At 32.9% G+C, this 22,313-nt stretch overlaps 1 protein-coding gene across 5 annotated transcripts in view; it reads right to left on the reverse strand.

The window, feature by feature from the left end:
- NCAM2 (neural cell adhesion molecule 2) overlaps positions 1-22,313 on the reverse strand; it is a 574,592-nt gene that overhangs the window by 69,730 nt on the left and 482,549 nt on the right. For all 5 annotated transcript variants that reach the window (XM_032175135.2, XM_032175137.2, XM_032175139.2 and 2 more), the window contains 2 exons: positions 7,800-7,919; positions 5,747-5,868 (listed from right to left, as the gene is read on the reverse strand). In XM_032175135.2, coding sequence (XP_032031026.1) covers positions 5,747-5,868; positions 7,800-7,919 — 242 coding nt within the window. The remainder of the gene's footprint in view (positions 1-5,746; positions 5,869-7,799; positions 7,920-22,313) is intronic.

The following is a 22,313-nucleotide window of genomic DNA, read 5'->3' on the forward strand; positions in this document are numbered from 1 at the left end:
TCAGGAAAATATTGGCTATCATCTCTATAGGGAGGAGATTAGAGGCAAGGTGTAAGGGTCACTGTTTTCTTATTTTCAGGGGCTGCTTGATGCTTTTACTCATAACAATAAACAGTTTACTGACTCCTTTTGAAGTCTCATGAAATTTATCACCAACATCATTTTAAATATAAACTGAATAATTATAAAATGAGAGGACAATAGAGAAGGTGAGCTCATACAAGCAAGATGAAGTTTTGATTCTTCTGACTCTCATGTCGTATGATTTCAGATTTTGTATGTCTATAAAGCAGTTCCCAGTTCCTGGATTCCCTGGTAGCATGGTTCAGGTATTCATACTTACAAGACCTCACAGAAGGCCCAGAAATTATTTAAAACTCCATTTGCTACTCCGAATGTCAGAGAGGTGATTGATCAATCTGGATTTTATATATATAAAATATATGTATGTATGTATTTATTTATTTATTTATTTATTTTTTTGAGATGGAGTCTTGCTCTGTCGCCCAGGCTGGAGTGCAGTGGCGCAATCTCGGCTCACTGCAAGCTCTGCCTCCAGGGTTCACGCCATTCTCCTGCCTCAGCCTCCTGAGTAGCTGGGACTACAGGCGCCCGCCACCACGCCCGGCTAATTTTTTGTATTTTTAGTAGAGACGGGGTTTCACCATGGTCTCGATTTCCTGACCTCGTGATCCGCCCGCCTCAGCCTCCCAAAGTGCTGGGATTACAAGCGTGAGCCATCGCGCCCGGCCATATATATTTATTTATACATATATTATATATAATTGCATATATATACACATATATATATATTTTTATATATATACACATAGACCGTTTACAGAATTCAAGAAGAGTTTACAAATGGGCAAACGAGAATGGTCAAAGGACCTGGCTTGAATAGCATGGCAGTATCAGATTCATCGAGAGACCAGTGAGTCCTTCAGAGCTGTTCTGGGTAGAGGCACAAAAGTCTCCATAGCAGAATATCCAAAAGAAACAAACAGGTACTCATCACTGTTACCATTAAACCTGGGACAAAAAGTTGTCTTCTGAGAAGGATATTAATCTTAAATTTAAAACATCAAATTGTATATAAAATTATATTTACACATATGTATGTGTGTTTTTGGAAGATTTAAAGGTTTGAAGATTTTAGCAGAGTTCTAAATTTAAATCTCTTTTTTTCATGATCGTAACAGATTCTACTTGCCTTTGTTCCACGTGCTGATGCTTGGTAAACTTTTTAAAAAATTAGGCCCTACATAATCTGTTGCTAGTCTCCACCACCCACATAGTACTTAAGGCAAAATAAATCTAATTTTTCCTATTCATTACCTTCTGTGTTCTCATATCTATAAACATTGGCAGTGCATTTTTTCTTGTGTTGCTTATTTCTCATATTAATTAGTCTATTTATAATACTATTTATAATTGCATAACGAGCTAATTTCTTTGATTTCTTGCTGTATTTGTTCATTCAGACAACATATAGTCTATCTATACAAAGAAGAATAAAACTCATCCTCTTAACTCACGGCAAAGAAAAATTACTAAAAAGCTTGCTACTCTTTAATGTCCATAAGTATTCATTGTTTAAAAATACTTCAAAACTTAAACTATAATGGCTTTAAATGCGGCACTATTCACAATAGCAAAGACTTGGAACCAACCCAAATGTCCAACAACAATAGACTGGATTAAGAAAATGTGGCACATATACACCATGGAATACTATGCAGCCATAAAAAATGATGAGTTCGTGTCCTTTGTAGGGACATGGATGAAACTGGAAAACATCATTCTCAGTAAACTATCGCAAGGACAAAAAACCAAACACCGCATGTTCTCACTCATAGGTGGGAATTGAACAATGAGAACTCATGGACACAGGAAGGGGAACATCACATTCCGGGTACTGTTGTGGGGTGGGGGGCGGGGGGGGCAGGGACAGCATTAGGAGATATACCTAATGCTAAATGACGAGCTAATGGGTGCAGGAAATCAACATGGCACATGGATACATATGTAACAAACCTGCACATTGTGCACGTGTACCCTAAAACCTAAAGTATAATAATAATAAAAAAAAAATATATATATATAAATTTCCATGTACAGACATAAACATTATTAACTGGAAAATATGTTTTCTTAAGGACCAAAGCTTGATTTTACTTATTTATTATTTTAATGCCCTTTTCAAAATTATCTTTCTTCTCCTATGGCCATTGATATAGTGTACAACCTTGTGGACTCCAAATTACTTAGGAAGTTCAATTAAGACTTACAAATTCTAGTCCCTATAGTACTTCCTCACAATTGATTTTAAGCTACCAATTATTTTAGCGAAGGAAACGTATTTAATGTGCCAACACTAAGTGATAGTTATGATCCCATAGCTACCATCAAATTAGAAATAAAATGGTGAGAAACTCATGGAAGCATGTAAAAATCTATTTACTAAATTATATGAAGTTAGATTGACACTATAAGTACAAAGTAGAAGTAAAAATAACTTCATGATTTTTTCCAAACATTTCATGAGATTAATATGTTTGTCTTTATTTTCCAAACACACGGTTTAAACTTACTGATTTATTGTTAGAGACATTAATTTTCATGAAGAGTCCAGAGATATCTAATCCTGCTTTTATTACTCTAGTTCTGTTCTAATAAATTCTGTCTTCATAATGGGTGAGTGAACAAAGCCATGTGCTGTATCACAGGTTGACAGAATAATGGTTTTCCTGGTTCATAATCTACAGGAAGTTTTACACTTTCTATAATAGGATATAGCTATCCTTGTCCCTTCCCAGTGAAACCCAAATTAAAGGCTTAGATTCAGTGTCTGCTAGAAATCAAGTCATATGAGGAATATATTGTCTAAATTACGTTGTTCTCAGAATATAGCCCTGTGCACAGTGGATTTGAAAGATGTGGCCAAAGAAGAAATCAAGAAGTGAAAATCTTAGAGATGTTCCTTATTTTCCAGATTCCTCTATGTACTTTTTTCTTCATTTTTTATCAAAAATATATTGAATACGTCTAAACCATTTTTCAAGCTATTCAGTTGCACTTTACTCCACTGTGGAGTTCATGTAGTTTGAGAAACTAATAGATGAAGTAGTTTGGAATCATATAAAGAGAACAGATGATCAAGAACTTTTTGAAGTAGTTATTTCACTTTTTATTCAATCATGGTATCTCCAATTGGATCCTCAGAGCATGATGTTGACAGGATGGAGGAAGTGGAGAAGAGAAGAGACAACAACAAAATAGGGATATATAGAGTATTTTAACGTATGAAAATAGAAGGCATACTATCAAGTGATATGGTCAAGAGAAACTGTGCCAGGATGGCTGTATATGAAGGCACAGGAGCTGGGCAGTTGAGCTGAGATGAGATAGTGATTGAGGGGTTGCCTCTTGTCCAGTACTGCTGCCATCCATATTTAGACTGTTAGGAATTACATTCTGATGTCTGTTCCCTCTCCCCACCAAGTCACTCAAATTCTCTAACTTTCCATTTGCCCTTGAAAAAAAATGTTAAAAAGTATCACTTTATATTTGATTAATTACAGAATACAAAATATCAAAGAGTGAGCAATGCCTATCTTGTAATACAAAGGATATGGAACCACTCCCTTTACAAAATTTGCCATAGGTGCCTAAATTTCTACTATTAAAACAATGTCCCCTGTTAAAATGATAGTAGCTCTAAGATGGATAACTTAGTAATTGATTGATTATCAGACAATTATAGTTATGTATGAATTAATACAATCAATCGTTTCCAATGTGTTATGAAAAACAGATCCTCTAGCACTTCTGGAGTTAGAAAGGGTTGGAAATTAGAAACAAGAGGAGGGAAAAGGACATACTTTTACTGGAGTGGTGAGCACAGACACTGGGTAAATGGGAAGAAACCAGTCACTTTTACCATTAGGTTGGGAGGAGAAAGAGAAAGGCGAGAAGGGAGGGCAAAATTTGTTCTTGTTTAAACTTTATGACTAAGCCGTATCAACTATACCTTACCAACTATGTGCAAAGGTAAAATTTATTGAGTACCATTATATGAACTTGAGTCTCTTCAATCTTACTAATCTCATTATGTTTAAAATCTTACTTATTTCTACCCATCTGTGTTTCACACATAACTTCTCAAAAAGATTAATTCTAATCCACATTTAAAGAAATCAATATGAATTTGAAGTCAGATTTTTAAAATAGTAATTTATGTTTTAAACTATGTATATGTATACATAAATATATGGCTGTCTAAAATGTCGTTATTTCCATTTAGTGACTCTGCTTTGCTCTAAATAGATGCAGTGCTACTCAAGAAATATTTCTGATTACATCAATGACTGGGGCCACTACTGACAATACAGTACAAGGAAAAATATACAACATGTTGTCTCACAACTACTCATTGCATTTTAGAGTCCACTGTGGGATTTTATTAGAATTCCTTACAAACTGTTACTATCCCCCAGTATTTTGTACAATAAATTTTTTCATCCTAGAACTGTGAGCAACAATGTGCATGGAAAGCCTGTTCTAACAGTCCAATTCATGAATTCTGGCCAAGCCTACCTCCCTAGAAAAGGTTATCTCCCTTCTACCGTGTTTACAAATGTGCAAATGAGAATGGCCAAGAGACCTCACTTGAGTATGAAAGCTGGGACAAAAACTTGTCCTCTGAAAGGAGTATTAATCTTAAATTTTAAAAATTGATTTGATATCTAAAATTAATTATTAAAATATGCCATTCAAAATAAAATTTTTTTATTACCCCTCAGAATGTAGATGTTTGAATTTAGAAGCAGTAATATTATAATTTAGAAAATTGGGGATATGTGAGAAAATATTGAAAATTAACCCACACACTACTATGGAGTAATTATTTTAAACATGATCTGCTAAAATATAATTAACTTGGATAGCACTAATATGGATTCAGTCAACATAAGCATAAAATGCACGTTGTATGAATCTTAGAAAATTTAACTTAAAATTGTGTTTCATTTTTCACTGATTTTACAGTAGACGCCAATACTCCAAGGTACTTACGGAAAAAAAAGTTGAAGAAATTATTTTCAGTGGTTTTTGAAATCATCTTTACTGAAGGAAAAAGGCAGTTGTCCATAGTGCCACTCTATGACTCTGCAACTAGTGAACATTGTTTACCTCCAACCGCTATCAAAAATCTGTGTGCAGCTTTTAGCTCTCCAAACTTCCTTACTAGATAGTGCTAATTAAACTTGAAGAAAAGGATTCCCTCTTCCTCAAGTTCACCGTGGCCATTCTTTGTTAAACATTATGGATAAATAAGTCAAATTATTTGATTAATTTGTTTTGAGGTGTGATTTTTCTAATAATATTACCTAACATATGATTGCCAGGGGACTTAGCTTGAAGTTACTAATAATATCAAATAAAATGAGAAGCTTGTCAGCAAAACAGGGGAAATAATATCTCATTTCTGAAATGTTTACTAGTCCCATTTCACACCTAAAAATCATAAGATGAAAACCATGAGAATATTTTGATGATCCATGCTTAGATTTTACAAAAAAATTTTAAAAAATCACAATGATGACTGTCAGGAATGGAAGGAAAATTAGCATTTATTATCACAATTACTAAATACACATTCTCTCCTGATATGTTTATAAATTCAGTGCAACTCAATTTAATTTGAAAAAACCTAGTATGATATGATAATAAACAAGGTACTTACACTTCTGTATTTCACAATGTATTCCAAAATAGGGGCCCCTCCATCGTCCTGTTTGGTGATGCTGAGTTTAAAGCTCTTTCCACTGCTTGGCTGTCCATGTATGGATGGAGGACTTGGTTCACCTAGATATGCAATACAACATTTCTTCATTTGCACACATTTCAGATACCCAGAGAAACTATATTTTAATAAAAAGAACAGTAATGTAATCAAAATATATGGTGTTATCCTGGATTTACCATTTGACATTGCCCTTTTGTGATATAATTTCTGATCATTTTCCCCATCCAAGAAGCAGCAACATTATAAATCTAGAAGTGTCATGCCAAAACTGTAGCCTGAGGACCAAATATATTGTTTTCACTGATATGCAAATGCTCTGAGAAAAGTATAGCATTGCACAAATGTAAAACTTTATTTCTCTTATTTTTAATAGTATTAAATCATTTTTATTTTCTTAATGTAAATTTAGTTTGTAAATGTTTTGTAAGCATTTATTAATAATAATACATTAACACATCAATCTGTATGGAATATATACCTACCAGTAAAGATAATGACTTGCAATTAGTAAATCTGCTTTAATAAGCATTTTCTTTCCTGGGTGCAAATTTGAATAAAGTTTGCAGTATCCAGTTTTATAGACCTGTGTTTCAATATTTCATTTTCTTCTAGGTTCATTCATATACTTGCCTTTGATATTATTCTTCAACATAGAGATAGCCATATAACAATGATGCTTATATTGTTTTGAATAGAACAGGGATCTACCAAAGTGCAAGAAATTTCTATGTGAAGGGCCAAGAAAAACAGACCATGGACTGAAAAGGATTTCATATCTCTAAACCGGAATGATCTGTTATTTCTTCTCAGCAGGTTACTGTCATTTCTTTTTTCTTTCCTTCTTTTCTTCATTCTTTTTTTGAGGCAGGGTCTCACTCTGTCACCCAGGATGGAGTTCCACAGTGTGATCATGGCTCATTGCAGCCTTGACCTCCCCAGACTCAGGTGATCTTCTCACCTCTCACCTCAGCCTCCCAAGTAGCTGGGACTGCAAGTGCATACCACCACACCCAGCTGATTTTTTTTATTATTTTTTGTAGAGACAAGGTTTTACTATATTGCCCAGGCTGGTCTTGAGCTTCTTGGTTCAAGTGATCTGCCTGCCTCAGCCTTCCAAAATGCTGGGATTACAGGTGTAAGCCACCATATCTGGCTGGTTATCTTAACCACTAGCACTGGGAATGGAGAAAAGAAACTTACCTGACAGATTTTATGATTACCAACAGAGAGATACTCTGTAAGATAATGTATTGCAGCCATTTTGACTGTCCTAATATATATACATAAAGATATATATATATACACACACATATATAATGATATATATATAAAGATATATATATCAGGCAGTGTTATGCATAGATTTTTATAACAGTGGTACAGTCATATTTATTAGGTTTTCTCACATTTAAAGTAATTTATTTAACATAAAGGAAATGTTAAGTCTTTTAAAATTTAATCTTCATTTTATGTAAACTCAATTAACTTACAATTCCCCAAAATATGATAGTTACCAGAACAAGGCTTCTCCTGCAGTCACTGTTGTAATGAATTAGCATCATGATTCCTTTTTTGACACTTAGAGCCCATATAATTTGTGGAACAAGGTCAATAGTCAGGCCTCCACAAAAGAACAAAATATTGAACATGTTACATAGACATTTTTCTTCTCTCTCCCAGAATATAGTCTGAAGACTACAATCCAATTAATCAGACCATAAATAAGAAGGACACTTTTGCAATGAGGACAATTTCCCGCGAACAATTTTTACTGTGTGTATTCTAGTGCAATCTTTTTTTTGCCTTGCTCTAAAGCAAAGTTATTTTTATGTTAATAAATCTGAGATGTCACTGTCTTCAGAAACCACTTCACCAAAGACATAATTCCTGTCCCAAAAGTGTTGAAACATCTCCCTACATTTTAAAATCTATTAAATTTGCAAGTGAAGAAAATGACAAAAGAGAATAAAAAATAGAGACGATTACTTACGAACTGGTAATGTTTGGAAGATTTCTATTTTACTGTAGTCTCCTTGTCCCTTTCCATTTACAGCTGCAACCCTGATTTCATAAGTTGTATTTGGTTCCAGGTTGCTCAAAACAACCATTGCTAGAAGAAAAACAAAACAAAACAAAACAAATATATATATACATATATATCTAATTGGACGCATTTTAGTAAGAAAAACAAATCAAACTATTACAATTCTGAGTGAATAATTTCACTGAAATCTTTCCATGAAATACCTAAAAAATAGATAAGTCATCTAAGAAGAAAATGATTTGTGAATAGTTCTCTTCTTCACCTCTATTTCAGCTTTCCTACCCATGCACTTTCAAAGAAAATTACCCGTTTCATTTGTGACACATTCACAAAGTAGAATCTTTTTAATATCCAAAAACCAAGAATGATGTTAATGATGCTAAAATACATATATTCTGTATGTGTCTCAAATAGGAGTACTCTACATAGAGTATTTCTATAGTATTTAATAGAATCATGGAATTTAATATGCACATTGACTTCCAATGTGAGGTGATTTAGTCATGTCAAACAAGTGTGACATAAGTGGAAACTACAGCAAAAATAGTTTATTCTACAATTTCAAATCAAATCAAGTTGTTTTAATTCTAGCTTGAAGCATACTCATAACTTGTATTTTCACTCTGAGTTTTCTTCTCATTTAAATACTCTACCAGACCTGGATTCAATAAGACACTAAGGAAGAATATGAAAAGGCATAGGGAAATAAAGGTTACTAGAAATATCTGGGTCATGTCAATCCTTGTTATTTGACCCTTGATAATTTTGGATGCAATTACAGATTTCAAAATATTACATCTTCACAAATTCATCTGATGGAGCTACCAGAATTTTATAGCTGCCACTTTCTTTAACTGCTTTTGCTAAAGAAAGCAGAAACTGAGCTAGGGGATATAACAATGTCCTGATGAAAATCAAAAGGAAGTTATGTCTGGTTTACACAGTAACTCCAAGTCACATAATCAATTAATATTAGGAGATATGAAAGATTAAATCATAGGTAATTAGGATTATCTTTGCAGAACTATAGTTTTACATAAACCATGACCAGAAATGATATACATGCAATAACATTGAATATTATTTATTAATGTTATTTCTAATAATTATAATTTACTAGATAACATCTTCTCTGTATTATATGAGGATACTTAATGAATTTGTTGTGATACTTCCTTGTGTTCCATTCTTTTCCTCAATATTTATAATCATGGTATTTATTTAGCATTTTGTTTGTTTTCTATAGAGACGGGGTCTCACTATGTTGCTCAGGCTGGTGTTGAACTCTTGGGCTCAAGCATACTGCCCATCTCAGCCTCCCAAAGTCTGGGGTTTCAGGAGTGGGCCACTACGTCTGGCCTAGCATTTTGTAATGTCATCATTTAATCTATATTGAATTACTTATCACATTCTAGAAAAGAAAAAAATACATTGTTGAATGTACCATGTCCAAAATTAAAAGTAAAAAAATATAAAAATTACTTAATACCAGATAAATATTAATGGCCACAACACGCGTATCAACCAGACGTTACTTAATCCTGTAAAGATGTTCTAAGATCAACAAAAAAATTAAATTTCCAAATGGCAAAATTTAATTTCGTATTTCTCAATTTCTCAACCTTATAAGAAAACTGAACTTGCTTTTTAGAGTGTACTGCCTTACTGAAGCCTCAGATTATAATACATTATTTCAGATTTAAGGGAGGCCAATTGGGAATAGATTGATTGGCATAGAAATCCTACCGATTAGAAGCTGCAAGGATAAATGGCAAAGCCAAGGCTTGAATTCAATGATTTCTGACAGGGTAATGACCTGCAAACTTTTCAGGAAACTCAAACCCACCTGATAATTGGTAGTTAATGAGTATATAATTTAAGCCCCAGAAAAGTATATAGTTACGCTGAAGAGAAAATGAGTGCATAGATAAAGAGTTGTTTATATAGATTATGGAATAAGAAGAGGAAATTTAACCAAGGTTGCTAAAATGCTAGTAAATTGGAATTTTGCTGTCTTTAAGATGAAAAGCCTCTGCTGAAAGTCAGCATAACATGAATTTGTTTTGATACTTCCTTTTGTTCCATTCTTTTCGTCAATGTTTACAATCAAGGCATTTATGTAGCATTTCATTTGTTTTTAATAGAGATGGGGTCTCACTATGTTGCTCAGGCTGGTGTGGAACTCCTTTAACAAGAGTTCAAAAATCACAATATTTTATTAATTTAATCAGATAATAAATATTTTTAAAAGCAAAAGCAAAGGTGAACTAGGCTCATATGCCCCCGTGCTATATCTAGTCATGCTTCATTAAGGTAAAGATTGCAACAGAACACAGACTGTGCCATAACATCATATTGACCGTCCAAAGGCCTAACATGCTTTGGAATAAGCCTTGAAGAATAAATGCCCTTTTATAAAACAGCCAACTTTGATATATGGTATGCCTTTCCATATTTCTGTGATATCCTGGTGCAGTTGCAACATCATTTTAAGAGCATTCAGTAGTCTGTGACTTGGCTGTGTTGGTGATGACATCTGGCAATGCTTATATTCAATTGTATTTCTTAATACAAGGCAAAAAGAGAAGCAAAAGAATTTAAACATATACTTTCAATTGCAAATAAAATTCTACATAAATCAGAAGTGTAGAGATCATTATTCTAGATATGATTTCTTCATCTTTGTAGGTTAAACATTGATAACAGCAGAGCTACCGAAGTACCAGGGCAAATCTACTGTGAGAAAAGTTGAGGTTATTACTTAGGTTAAACAATAAAGATGATACTCACCCCACATACCCCAGCAAAAAAAAATCAAGTGCAGATCATACTTGAATTATCTGAGTATTTCAGGCAAAAGCTGCTTCTGGCTTGCATTGTCAGCAATCCCCTTCCTTTAACATTTCACAGGCGCTATGAGGAGCTTTGCGTGCCCGACTACCTCTGCCAAGGGTAAGTATTTCCTTAGTTACGCTGTATCAACTCAGAATGGAATTTCCCTGTTTCCTCACGTTTCTGTTCTCAGAGTCGAGGCTTACCCATGTACTGACTGAGTTTCACATCAGTTGGCAGAGTAAAGGAGCGAAGAGGGCACACTGATGGCTAAACTGCTATTACAGTCCTGGGCTAAAACATGCAAACTGAAACTGGCCAAAGAGAGGTTTTATAGATAACCTTTAAAATTATAGGGAAGAGGCATAAAATAAACCTATTGATGTCAGTTTTGCAAAGTTTATATACAAGAAGTCAGTTTGTTTTTGAATTCTGAATGCAGGTTTTGATACAATAACCCTTATTATGAGGCTTATTAACACTGTGTACATGAAGATTATTGTGTGAAATGGAATGCCACACATCGAGACTACATTAAAGTGAGAGAGGGAAAAGATGTGGAGGAGGCAAAGCCTGGATCTGTAATTTGACTTGCCTTTCTTAAATGAGAGGATATATACATTAAATCATCTGTAATTTACTGGGATTTTACCAAACATAAGAGTTTCTGAACACCCAAGGTAGGGACTGAAAGAAAACTACCACTTGGAAAATGAAAGGCTGTGTACTCAATAATAGAGTTGTACCTCAAATTATGAAGTTAGTTAATGTGAGATTTTCTTTCCCTAAAACTGCATATACAAATAGAACAACAGCACCTTAAACTGAAGTGTGGGATGGGTTCTTGCCTTGTAATTTATTAGAAATTCAAACTCCAGAATTAGGAGACAGCAGATCTAGATTACAAACTAGTAAAAGCTTTTAAGGACACATGTATAAATTAAGGTATTTTAAAGCTATACTTAGTCAGCATGATTTACAAATCTTAACACAGTTCTTCCAAAAATTATAAACAATCATGAATTTTTCTTTGACATGGCAACAGAAATGAGTTCTCTATAGAATCTAGTTTCCCGCACTAATATTTCTACATGATTTATATATAATTGAATTTTAGAAATAACACTTTATCACCTGTCTATAGAGGCAAAAAAGACAAAAAAGTCAAGATACATTAAAAAATTTTAACTTAAAAATGACAGAAAAATATAAATCTTTTTACAATTTTTACAAGTTTGGAAATGATCATAGTAGAGAGAAAAATTTGAATTTGAAAGTTTATTCTCTTTTTATTAGAGAACCAGACTTTATTAAAGGGAACCGCACAAAATAGTTTTTTGTTCCTATAATGTATTATAAATTACTTCCTGTTGGCTGTCAAGAGAAGTAGAGGCTACAGAATATTTACAACAATTGCAACAACCACATCAACTAAATACATACTCGGTAACTAATTAAGCTCAGCAAAATTCTAAAGTAAGATTAATTTTATTTATGTTCTCTTTCCTTTCTCAAACCCTGGCTCTCTTCATGGGGTTTTTGTCCTATTCAATGTAAGCAATTACAGTCTCCCCAGATGTAGAACTGCTTTATCTCCTAACCCCAATGGAACTGTTCATATTGTCAAGTACTGTGCAACAATTCAGAGAGCTATGAGAAATTACAAAGCTTAGCAAGGGTAAAACTGATCATTCCAAATAACATTTGGTGTTAATCTCCTCAGATAGATCTGAAAACACAGTGAAGTCCCTCAAGTTTCTCACTTAAAAAAGCTTTTGATCTGTAAACAATTAAAAGAAGCAAAAGCAAGTCTATTTTTGAGAGAATTATCTGACTGACTTCTGCAGGAGTTAGCAACAGGTAAAATAAAAATAAATTTTTACTGTTTCTATACACACGCAGAACATTTTAATACTTTGACGCCAGCTACACACATAAGAATGACTTCAGAGATAATTCCATTATTGATGACATTGCCTTTAAGTTTCCTTAAGAAGCTTAGGTATGTAATCATCTCAGTTCAATTATATTTTCACTTACTTCTGAAATTTACATTTGCATTTTTGCACAAATTATATTGTGTTTGATGTTCTCATTACTTGCATAATATTAATAATATAATCTTAGTTTTTTTAACAGTACTTTAAATATTTTATGAATCATACTATAACCTGTATGCATACATATTTTGGTGTAAATAACTTTTATGGATATATTATTGGTTAAAAAACATTTATATGAATATATATTTTGATGAACAGTGGAAAGAAAAATTAATCTAATAATGATGTGTCATTCGTCTAGGACTTTCATCAAAACGATATGTTGATGGCATTATTTTAAGATCACAGTTCAGCACATCCAAATTTTTATAATATATTTATTGTACTGCTTATGTAATTTTCCATCATGAGTATAAGTTATACTCAAAATAAACAATTTAACAATTGGAGTTTAATTGTTGTGAGATTTTATACAGGAAGTACCTATTAGCCTTAAAATCAGATGGCTTCCTATTTAAACAGAAAAACTTTCCCTTATATAAAAACATTAAAAACATAACAGTTTCATTGAACAAAATATGTTTCATAAGCAATTTATACTATTTTTCATTTCAAATATAATACTTCTTAGGATATGTAAAATTATTTATTCAAGAAAAATTCAATTGACATTTTTTCAAGGTCCACTGAGTATGTAAAATATCATAAATGTGTAATTACTAAACATTTCCTTCTATAGTCTAAATCCATAGGTTTTTATAAAATATTCATAAAATATCTTGATGATGTCAGATAACCAGAAAATTGCTAAGTTTTTTCACTCACAAAATTGCTAACTTCCCAACATGTCCATACTGCCAAATTCTTTTTCTGCCACAAACTTTTAAATTTTTTTTTAGCAGGTGAACTGGGATGAGTTAAGGTTTTGTAATTAAATGCTCCTCTCTCTTCTGTGCTGACAGAAACTCTAACCTCTATTTTAGCTATTTAACCTCCTAATAACATCGGTATATAATTTTTCTCAGTTATTGATCATGCCCTCATTATTGTATTTGGCTACTATACTGTGAGAATCTTTTTATTATAAGGATCTTGTGAGGACATATATCACATACCATAAATACTGTCCTCAGCCCTCATCTAGCCTACACATTTTAAATGTAAAATAATAATTCAGTAGTTAGTTCTTTAATTTACATTTTTAAAAATTATACCAAATGAAACACCACTTTTAAAGAAAACTGACCTGATCAGGGCACTTGTTAAATCTATAGTAGTTATCCTTTATTACAAATGCACTCTACTCTTGTTGCTGAACATTGAAAACAAATTTTACTTTTCCAAATTAAAGTTTGTTTTAGGGAAAAATCTACTATTCAAGTCCTATCTGATCCTATTTCATTTAATATCGGAACTAACAGAGTTTGGTTACATTCTCCATTTCCTACACCAGTAAAGGGAGGCTCAGAAGGATGAACTAGCCACTAAGCATCAGAGTTTGGATTTGAACATGATTCTGTCTTAAGTTAAAGCTTTGTATAACCCATAGCTTTATATTGACCTATTAATATAAAACTAGAGTACACGGCTGGCCGCGGTGGCTCACGCTTGTAATCCCAGCACTTTGGGAGGCCGAGGTCAGGAGATTGAGACCACGGTGAAACACCGTCTCTACTAAAAATACAAAAAATTAGCCGGGCGTGGTGGCGGGCGCCTGTAATCCCAGCTACTCGGAGAGGCTGAGGCAGGAGAATGGCGTGAACCCGGGAGGCGGAGCTTGCAGTGAGCCGAGATGGCGCCACTGCACTCCAGCCTGGGCGACAGAGCGAGACTCCGTCTCAAAAAAAAACAAAAAACAAAAAACAAAAAACTAGAGTACAGAGAGCACTTTTTAGTAAATGAAAATCCTCATAAACATGAATTATAAGGAAAATGTATTATCCCCCAATAAAACATTAAATACAAACAAAAATAAAAACGATAAATAAGAAAAATTATACTACTGTATATGCTTTTCTCCCAGCTTTATTAAGAGATAATTTACCAATAAAAATTATATATATTTAAGGGGTTTAACTTGATGTTTTGATATATGCATACATTCCAAAATAATCACCACAAATTCAAGCTAATTAAACATATCTACCAATTCTCACATTTACCAGTTTTTTAATATGTTTGTACGTGTACACTTAATATGTAGCCTCTTAGTACATTTTAATATGTATTGTTAACTATAGTTACATTTCTTGTTAACTTAGCACGTATCCATATATATCATTAATATGGTATTATTAATTATAGTCACAATGTGGTACATTGTATCTCTAGAATGCATTCATCTTGCATAACTGAAATTTTGTATCCCTTGACCAACATTTCTTCATTTTCCTTATCTCTCACTCCTGGCAACCACTATTTTACTCACTGCTTCTATGAGTATGATTCTTTTAAATTCCACATATAAGTGAGATCATGCAGCAATTCTTTTTTAAAGGCTGAATAATATGTCTATATACATATGTGTGTACATATAAATAATTTATGTAAATGTATACATATGTATAAATAATATATAACAATATTCTATATTCTAACATATAAACAATATTATATATAATATATAAACATTCTATACACATATGTTGCATACAGGAATATTATATGTGTGTATATATTATATATTATAAATATGGTATATGTGTGTGTGTGTGTGTATTTTCTTTAACCATTCATTCACAGATAGACATTAAGGTTGTTTCCATATCTTGGCTCTTGTGAATAATGCTACAACGAACATAGATGTACATGTTTCGCTTGAGAATATATACCCAGAAATGGGATTGCTGAATTAAGAAATATCATACTATTTTCCATAACAATGTACAAGTGTACACTGTTCCCTTTTCTCTACATGCTTGCCAACACTCAACTTTTCTCTCTTTGAAAAAAAAAGCCATCCCAACAGGTGTGAGTTGATATCTCAATGTGGTTTGATTTCATTTCTCTGATGATTACTGATATTGGGCACCATTTCATATACCTATTGGCCATGTGTATGTCTCCTTTTGGGAAATAGCTATTCTAATCCTTTGCTTATCTTTTAATTGGGTTATTTGGTTTTTTGCTATTGAGTTGTATGAATTTTTCATATATTTGTGGAGACTCACCCCTTATCAGGTATATGGCTGACAAATATGATCTCCTATTTTATAGGTTCCCTTTCACTCTGTTGGTTGTTTCCTTTTATGTGCGGAAACTTTTCATCTTGATGCAATCCCACTTGTTTATTTTCGCTTTTGTTGCCTGTGCTTTGGGTGTCATATGCAAAATAATCATTGTGCAGACCAACGCCAAGAAGGCTTTTCCCTATATTTCTGTTTTAGTCCATTCTGACTGCTAAAAGAGAATACCATAAACTAGGAGGCTTATAAACAACATAATTTTATTTGTCGCAGTTCTGGAGGCTGGGGAGTCCAAGATCAAGGAACTGGCAGGTTCATGTCTGGTGAGGGCCTGCCTCCCGGTTTATACATATGTCACTTTGTCCTCACATTGCAGAAGAGGCAAAGCAGCTCTCTGGGGCCTAATAAAGGCACCAATTTCAAGGCTAAGAAGGCTCCACTCCCATTGCTTTGAGCAGTCCTGCCCCTAAGTGTGCTCAGCGCCTGAGCCCCACTCCTACACCAGTTCTCTGCCAGGGCCCAGTGGCTCTCCAGAGCTAGGGACCTGAGCCTGCAGCTCTGCTAAGAGGCCCTTCCTCTGAAATCCACGTGGAGGCAGCCACACTCCCAGGGCCTGGGCACATTGTGCCCTGGTGGAGATGGTTCCACAGGAACATGACCAAAGTTTGCTGCCCATGTTCTCTGAAGGGGCACCCACCATGTCATACCCCAGACCAGGCCCCAATGGGGCCACACCTAGGACAATGAGAGGCATAGTGCTGGCCTAACAGGAGCAGAGCCCACAATGTGAGATGGCACTAGGAGATCCTGTAGGCACCTTCAAACCTTCCTTTGAAACTTCCTGTCCCCTAGGCACTTGAACCCTGATCCTGTGATGGGAGTGGCAGCTCTAATTATCTTTGTATCTGCTTCATGGACATTCCTCCATTGTCTGGAAAAATAACTCCTAGCTTCGACTGAGATGGCTGATCCATGCTAATCAAACTCTATATCAAATGTCCTCCTGGCCAAACCCTTAATGTTCTTTCCCAGTTTTTCTCGTTTGTTACAAAATGGATATGGTAAAAATTTTCCAAATCTTTAAGTTCTGCATCCCTTTTGATTAATAACTCTATCTTTAAATCATGTATTTCTCTAGCCCTTTAATATAAGCAGTCAGGAAATTCAGACTGCTTCTTCAACACTTTGTTTAGAAATTTCCAGGCGAATATCTGATTCCATCACACACAAGTTGTAACTTACAAAAAACACTAGGATACTAACATAGGGCACCTGAGTTCTTCACCAGTTTTTTTTTTTTCTTGAGAAGGAGTCTTGCTCTGTTGCCCAGGCTGGTGTGCAGTGGCATGATCTTGGTTCACTGCAACCTCTGCCTCTTGAGTTCAAGCAATTATCCTGCCTCAGCCTCCTGAGTAGCTGGGATTACTTTTTAAAATTTAATTTAAGATCTTTTTAAAATTAATTTAAAATTTAAGATCTTTTTAAAATTTAATTTAAACTATTAGAGGACACAGTGTCTTTCTCAGAATATTTTACTTAATTATGTGTTTCTGAGTTCTCATTAGACTAAAAAATGTAAATCCATGTTGATTATCCTCATGAATTGCTAGCACTATAAAATGAATACAATTCAGCATTTTCCTTATAGTAGTTCACAGGAGCACATTATAATCACACTAAAAATACAGAGAAGAGAGATTCAGAATAAAGTCAATCAGATTCTCTGGTTAATTAGAGATTTGATTCTTAGGCCTTTTGTGGGAAAGATGCATGTACCAGCCACTTGTTACTATTATACACTCTGGCCAGCATATTCTGGCATTTCTTAAACTATGAAATCAACCTATTTATTTCATATATCCCATTCAAGATTCCCAGTCAAATTTGCTAATAATGATGAATGAACTGTTCTTGCTATATCATTTGTATTCTCTACTATGGAACACACCAAATCACACAGAAAGCCCAGAGGCCTTGTTAGAATGTGAACAAGATTTGAGATCAATGCACCAACTGCAACATTAGGCAGGTTTTTGTTTCTTTTTTTTAAAGTTTTCTCTCTTATTTTCAAAGGATTTTTAATATTATATTGGGAAGAAATTCATTATAATATTTAAAATTTGTCTTTGCTAAGCCATTCTTCTCTATAGTTAACCCAGATATCTCCATTAATTCTAATAAATTGCTTGTTATTTTTCAATGAAATTCAAGTCATAAAAACCTACTAATCTCTGAAGATATTTGGAAACATTTATGTTTCTTTCTGTCCTTTGTTGTTGCTTAATACAAATTTTTCATTTTCAAGTTATTTATTTAAATATTTTAAATGAATTAATATGAATGGTTTGCCGAGATTTTCACATCACTAAATATTTGTGACAAGAATTGTATTCCTAAATAATAGTTGGAATATTTCAGGAAAATATTGCGTTATATTTTTCTAATGCTATTTTGAAAGATTACACGTTATTTTGATATATAGCATTTTAAAACATGTTTTCTGGAGAAGTTAAATTATGAGGACGGTAATTCTATGAATAAACATTTCTATGAATAATTTATTTTCTTATGAGCATGTCATAGAAGCTGAAGATGCTTATTTGAATTATTCTATTGGATCTCCTCCTAAATTAAAAAGAAAAAAATCACTTCAACCTTGAATTTTAGAGCGCAAAAAAATGAATATTTCTAAATTAAAGTTGCAGTGAATACAAATAATTGTAGTCATTTCTTAAACTATGAAATCAACCTATTTATTTCATACATCCCATTCAAGATTCCCAGTCAAATTTGCTAATAATGATGAATGAACTGTTCTTGCTATATCATTTGTATTCTCTACTGTGGAACATACCAAATCACACAGAAAGCCCAGAGGCCTTGTTAGAATGTGAACAAGATTTGAGATCAACACACCAACTGCAACATTATTATAATTGTATATAATATAATATATATAATAGTATAAATGTAAAAATGATGAAATCATATTATTCCAATAACTTTTGATTTGGGATATCCTGGTTGTATTCGGTCATCAAACAGGACAAATTAAACATTTTTTTTTTTTTTTTGCCAATAGATTTCCTTTTAAAATAACTCTGAGTGGAAGATTATGTTAGAATTTGGGAAAGAAACCATGTGATCTCATTTGGCATACAAATTTATAATGGTAGATGTAAAAACACGTATAATCTTCCATTATGAAATTCATTTGTATTTGGTAAAGCTTAATAAAATGCAAAGAAGAATAAATTAGTAATCCTAATTGCTATCCTTAGGCAAATTTGTGATAATTTCCCCTTGTATCTAGAGAAGGAAAATGTATATTAAGGCTATGAAAATGCAAATAATGGTACTAACCACCTGCTTAATGAGAAAGACAAGTGCAACCTGTTTCTGTTATATATTTCTTTTTCTATTTATTAAGAAATTTGAATACTTCATATCTGCTACAAAACCACAGAGCAGGTGTTTTCTCCTTAAAGCCCTGGTTTTTTAAAAGCCCGCCAGGATTTAGATGCTTGAGAAAGCTAACACTTATATTTAGCCAGACCTATTTGTATACCAAACATTCTGAAGCTATCTTGAATATGTTTTTTAACCTAGGATCACAAAGTTTGGCATTAATGAGATTAATTAATACTGAAACCAACAAATACAGGAAAGTTGAAACCGACAAATGCAGGAAAGTTATTTAAAATATTAAGTTATTTAAAATATAATAAATATATTAAAAATATAATAAAATAAAATATAATAAATATAAGTTATTTAAAATATTAAAATCATTTTACAGTCTAATACACATTATTTTGAACACAGTCATATATGAGTTGCATGACACAGGTTCATATTTATGAGCTGTACCCATACATAAGTTAGGGATGTTAACACCTTAAAATTATATATCAAACTCACCACAAACAGTAAAAAGCAAATGGAGAAAATAGCTGCTGGAATGTGGGATTCAAACATATTGACTGAGTTTATCTAATTAGATCAGTTGGCAAAATAAAACAAAATTCCAGTGGGTATACACAAACATACAAACTCCATATATACAATTTAATATGAATTAGGGAAGAATTTTTTGTTATTATATTCTCACTTCCTTGAACAGTGCCTTGGTACACCATAGGCTTTAGTTGTTTAATGCATGAAAAATTTAACATCACCCTATATTTTTGTAATTAGCACAGGAAAAGTATGATTTCTCTGTGTGTGTCTATATATATATTTAGAAAAGGGTATGTGGTCAAATTTCTACAAAGTTAGATCAATTAATTCCACAATATATAACTAGAAATCCTAGGCATGGTAAATCATAACTTACCTTCATCATACTGTTTAAAAATTTAAAAAGAACATTCATAGGACGCTGAACTATTGTCATTGTAGACCTCTGTATTTCAAGAATAAAAATACCATACCAAAGAAAGAAACAAACAAAAACAAACCTTAACTATAAACATCACCTTATATTCTAAGGACTAATTCAAGAATAATACAGGGGGAAATTAAATTTCAATATTTTGTGAACTAGTAAAGATGAGAATTTCAAAAATGGCACAGAATCATTTGTTTAATCCAGAAAAAGAAGGAAAATGTATATCAAGTGATACAATGCACTAAGGATTCTTCATCTTTACTAAACACATGGCAGAAGGTAACTTTTACTTTTATAACCCCAGAATTTTGCTTCATGTGGTAAAGGAGATTTTGAGACAGGTTGTTCCCTACTCAAAATGATCCCTTTTAATAATGTCAGTACTTAAAAATGACCTCTCCTATACTCCTTTCTAGAATTACTTACGAGACTTTCAATAACGTTCCATGACATTAAGGATAAAATGCAAAGTCTTCTCCATAGCCTGTAAGGCCCTATGGGACATTGGCTTGGCTATTTGTCTATTCTTACTTCATTTAATTCCTCTCTCTGATCATGCCATTCCAGGCAGGACACCCTTCATACCGACCTCTGCCAAGGCTAGGCTTCCCTAAGTACTTATGTGATCACGCACTCACTTCATTCGGGGCTCTGCTTAAACACCACCTCCTCACAGACCCTGCTGACTCCTCTTTATAAAATTAGTCCCCACTCCCACCCCCACTTACACAGCATCTTGCTCTGCTTCATTTTTCTTCATACTTTATATCATCAACTGTTTTAAAATTATAAATTTTGATATATTAAATATTATATATAAACTATATATATTTTATTATATACAATATATTTAATATAATATATAATATATAAAAATATAAATATATTAATATTTTTATATATTATATATTATTTTTATATATTTTATATATTATATATTTATAGATTTTATATCTTGTATATTTATAATATATTATATATTATATTATATATAATTATATATTATACATAAATTGATATTTTATCTATTGATGCATCTATAAATACATCTTCCCCCCCACAATGTAAATTCCATGAAGACAAACATTGTATTACTTTCTTCACTATGGAATCTCTAGCAATTCAAAATTCTAAAATCTCCCTAAACATAGTAGGTGCTTTTCAGTTTTTGTTAAATTAAATGAATGAGCATATATCATTTCAATTAAGATGACCAAGTAGGAAGTCATTTGTGTTAGAATATGTATATATACATACACACATATGTATATGTGTGTTATATTATATATGTGTGTGTACATATATCTATATGTGTGTGTGCTCAGTTCACATCTATAAATCAGAGGAGATAAATAACCTCTTGAAAATTACATGAGAGATAAAGTCACTAATAAACTATATCCTAAAACGAAAGAAAAGGAGTGTTCTTTAAAGCTATTCAGAATCTGAGCATCAAGAAATAGAGTAGGCAGGACAAATATTTGTAGAATTAAGTGAGAATCATTTGTCAAGAAAGAGAGTTGAAGATAAAGAGTGTAGTATGAGTGGCCCAACCAACAGATGGGGAAAAAAGACAACACTACCATGGACAGAAAATCATGGGCCTTGAAACTTAAACCTACATTTTTTGCTATGTGTTTCTGTGTCACAATGAACTGTGGAGATGAAGATGTCTGGTGAGGTTTCCAAGTTGAAGCAGCTTCATGAAGCACATTATTTTCTCTGTGATGTGAAAACTATCTTATTTTTCATTCACATTACCAGAACGGCACAGGCTTGCCCTGTCACCAAGGGCGATTCCCTTTTGTCTTTAATGTTAGATAACCCAGTAGAAGTAGCACATATTACACAGTTGTTAAATGCTGCTTTTAATTTAAAGGGTGGGAGAAAGAAGTAGTAACAATTAAGATTGTGCTTTAGAGGAAGAGAAACTACTATTTCAATTTTACTAAAAATGTCTACTTATGTCTGCACTTAGAATAAAATAAAATGTTGCAATGGAACTTTTTAAAAATCTTGGTAAGTAGAATGAAGGTTTACTCATGTTCAT

Source organism: Hylobates moloch, unplaced genomic scaffold (genome assembly GCF_009828535.3).
Source record: "Hylobates moloch isolate HMO894 unplaced genomic scaffold, HMol_V3 SCAFFOLD_14, whole genome shotgun sequence".
NCBI lineage: Eukaryota > Metazoa > Chordata > Mammalia > Primates > Hylobatidae > Hylobates > Hylobates moloch.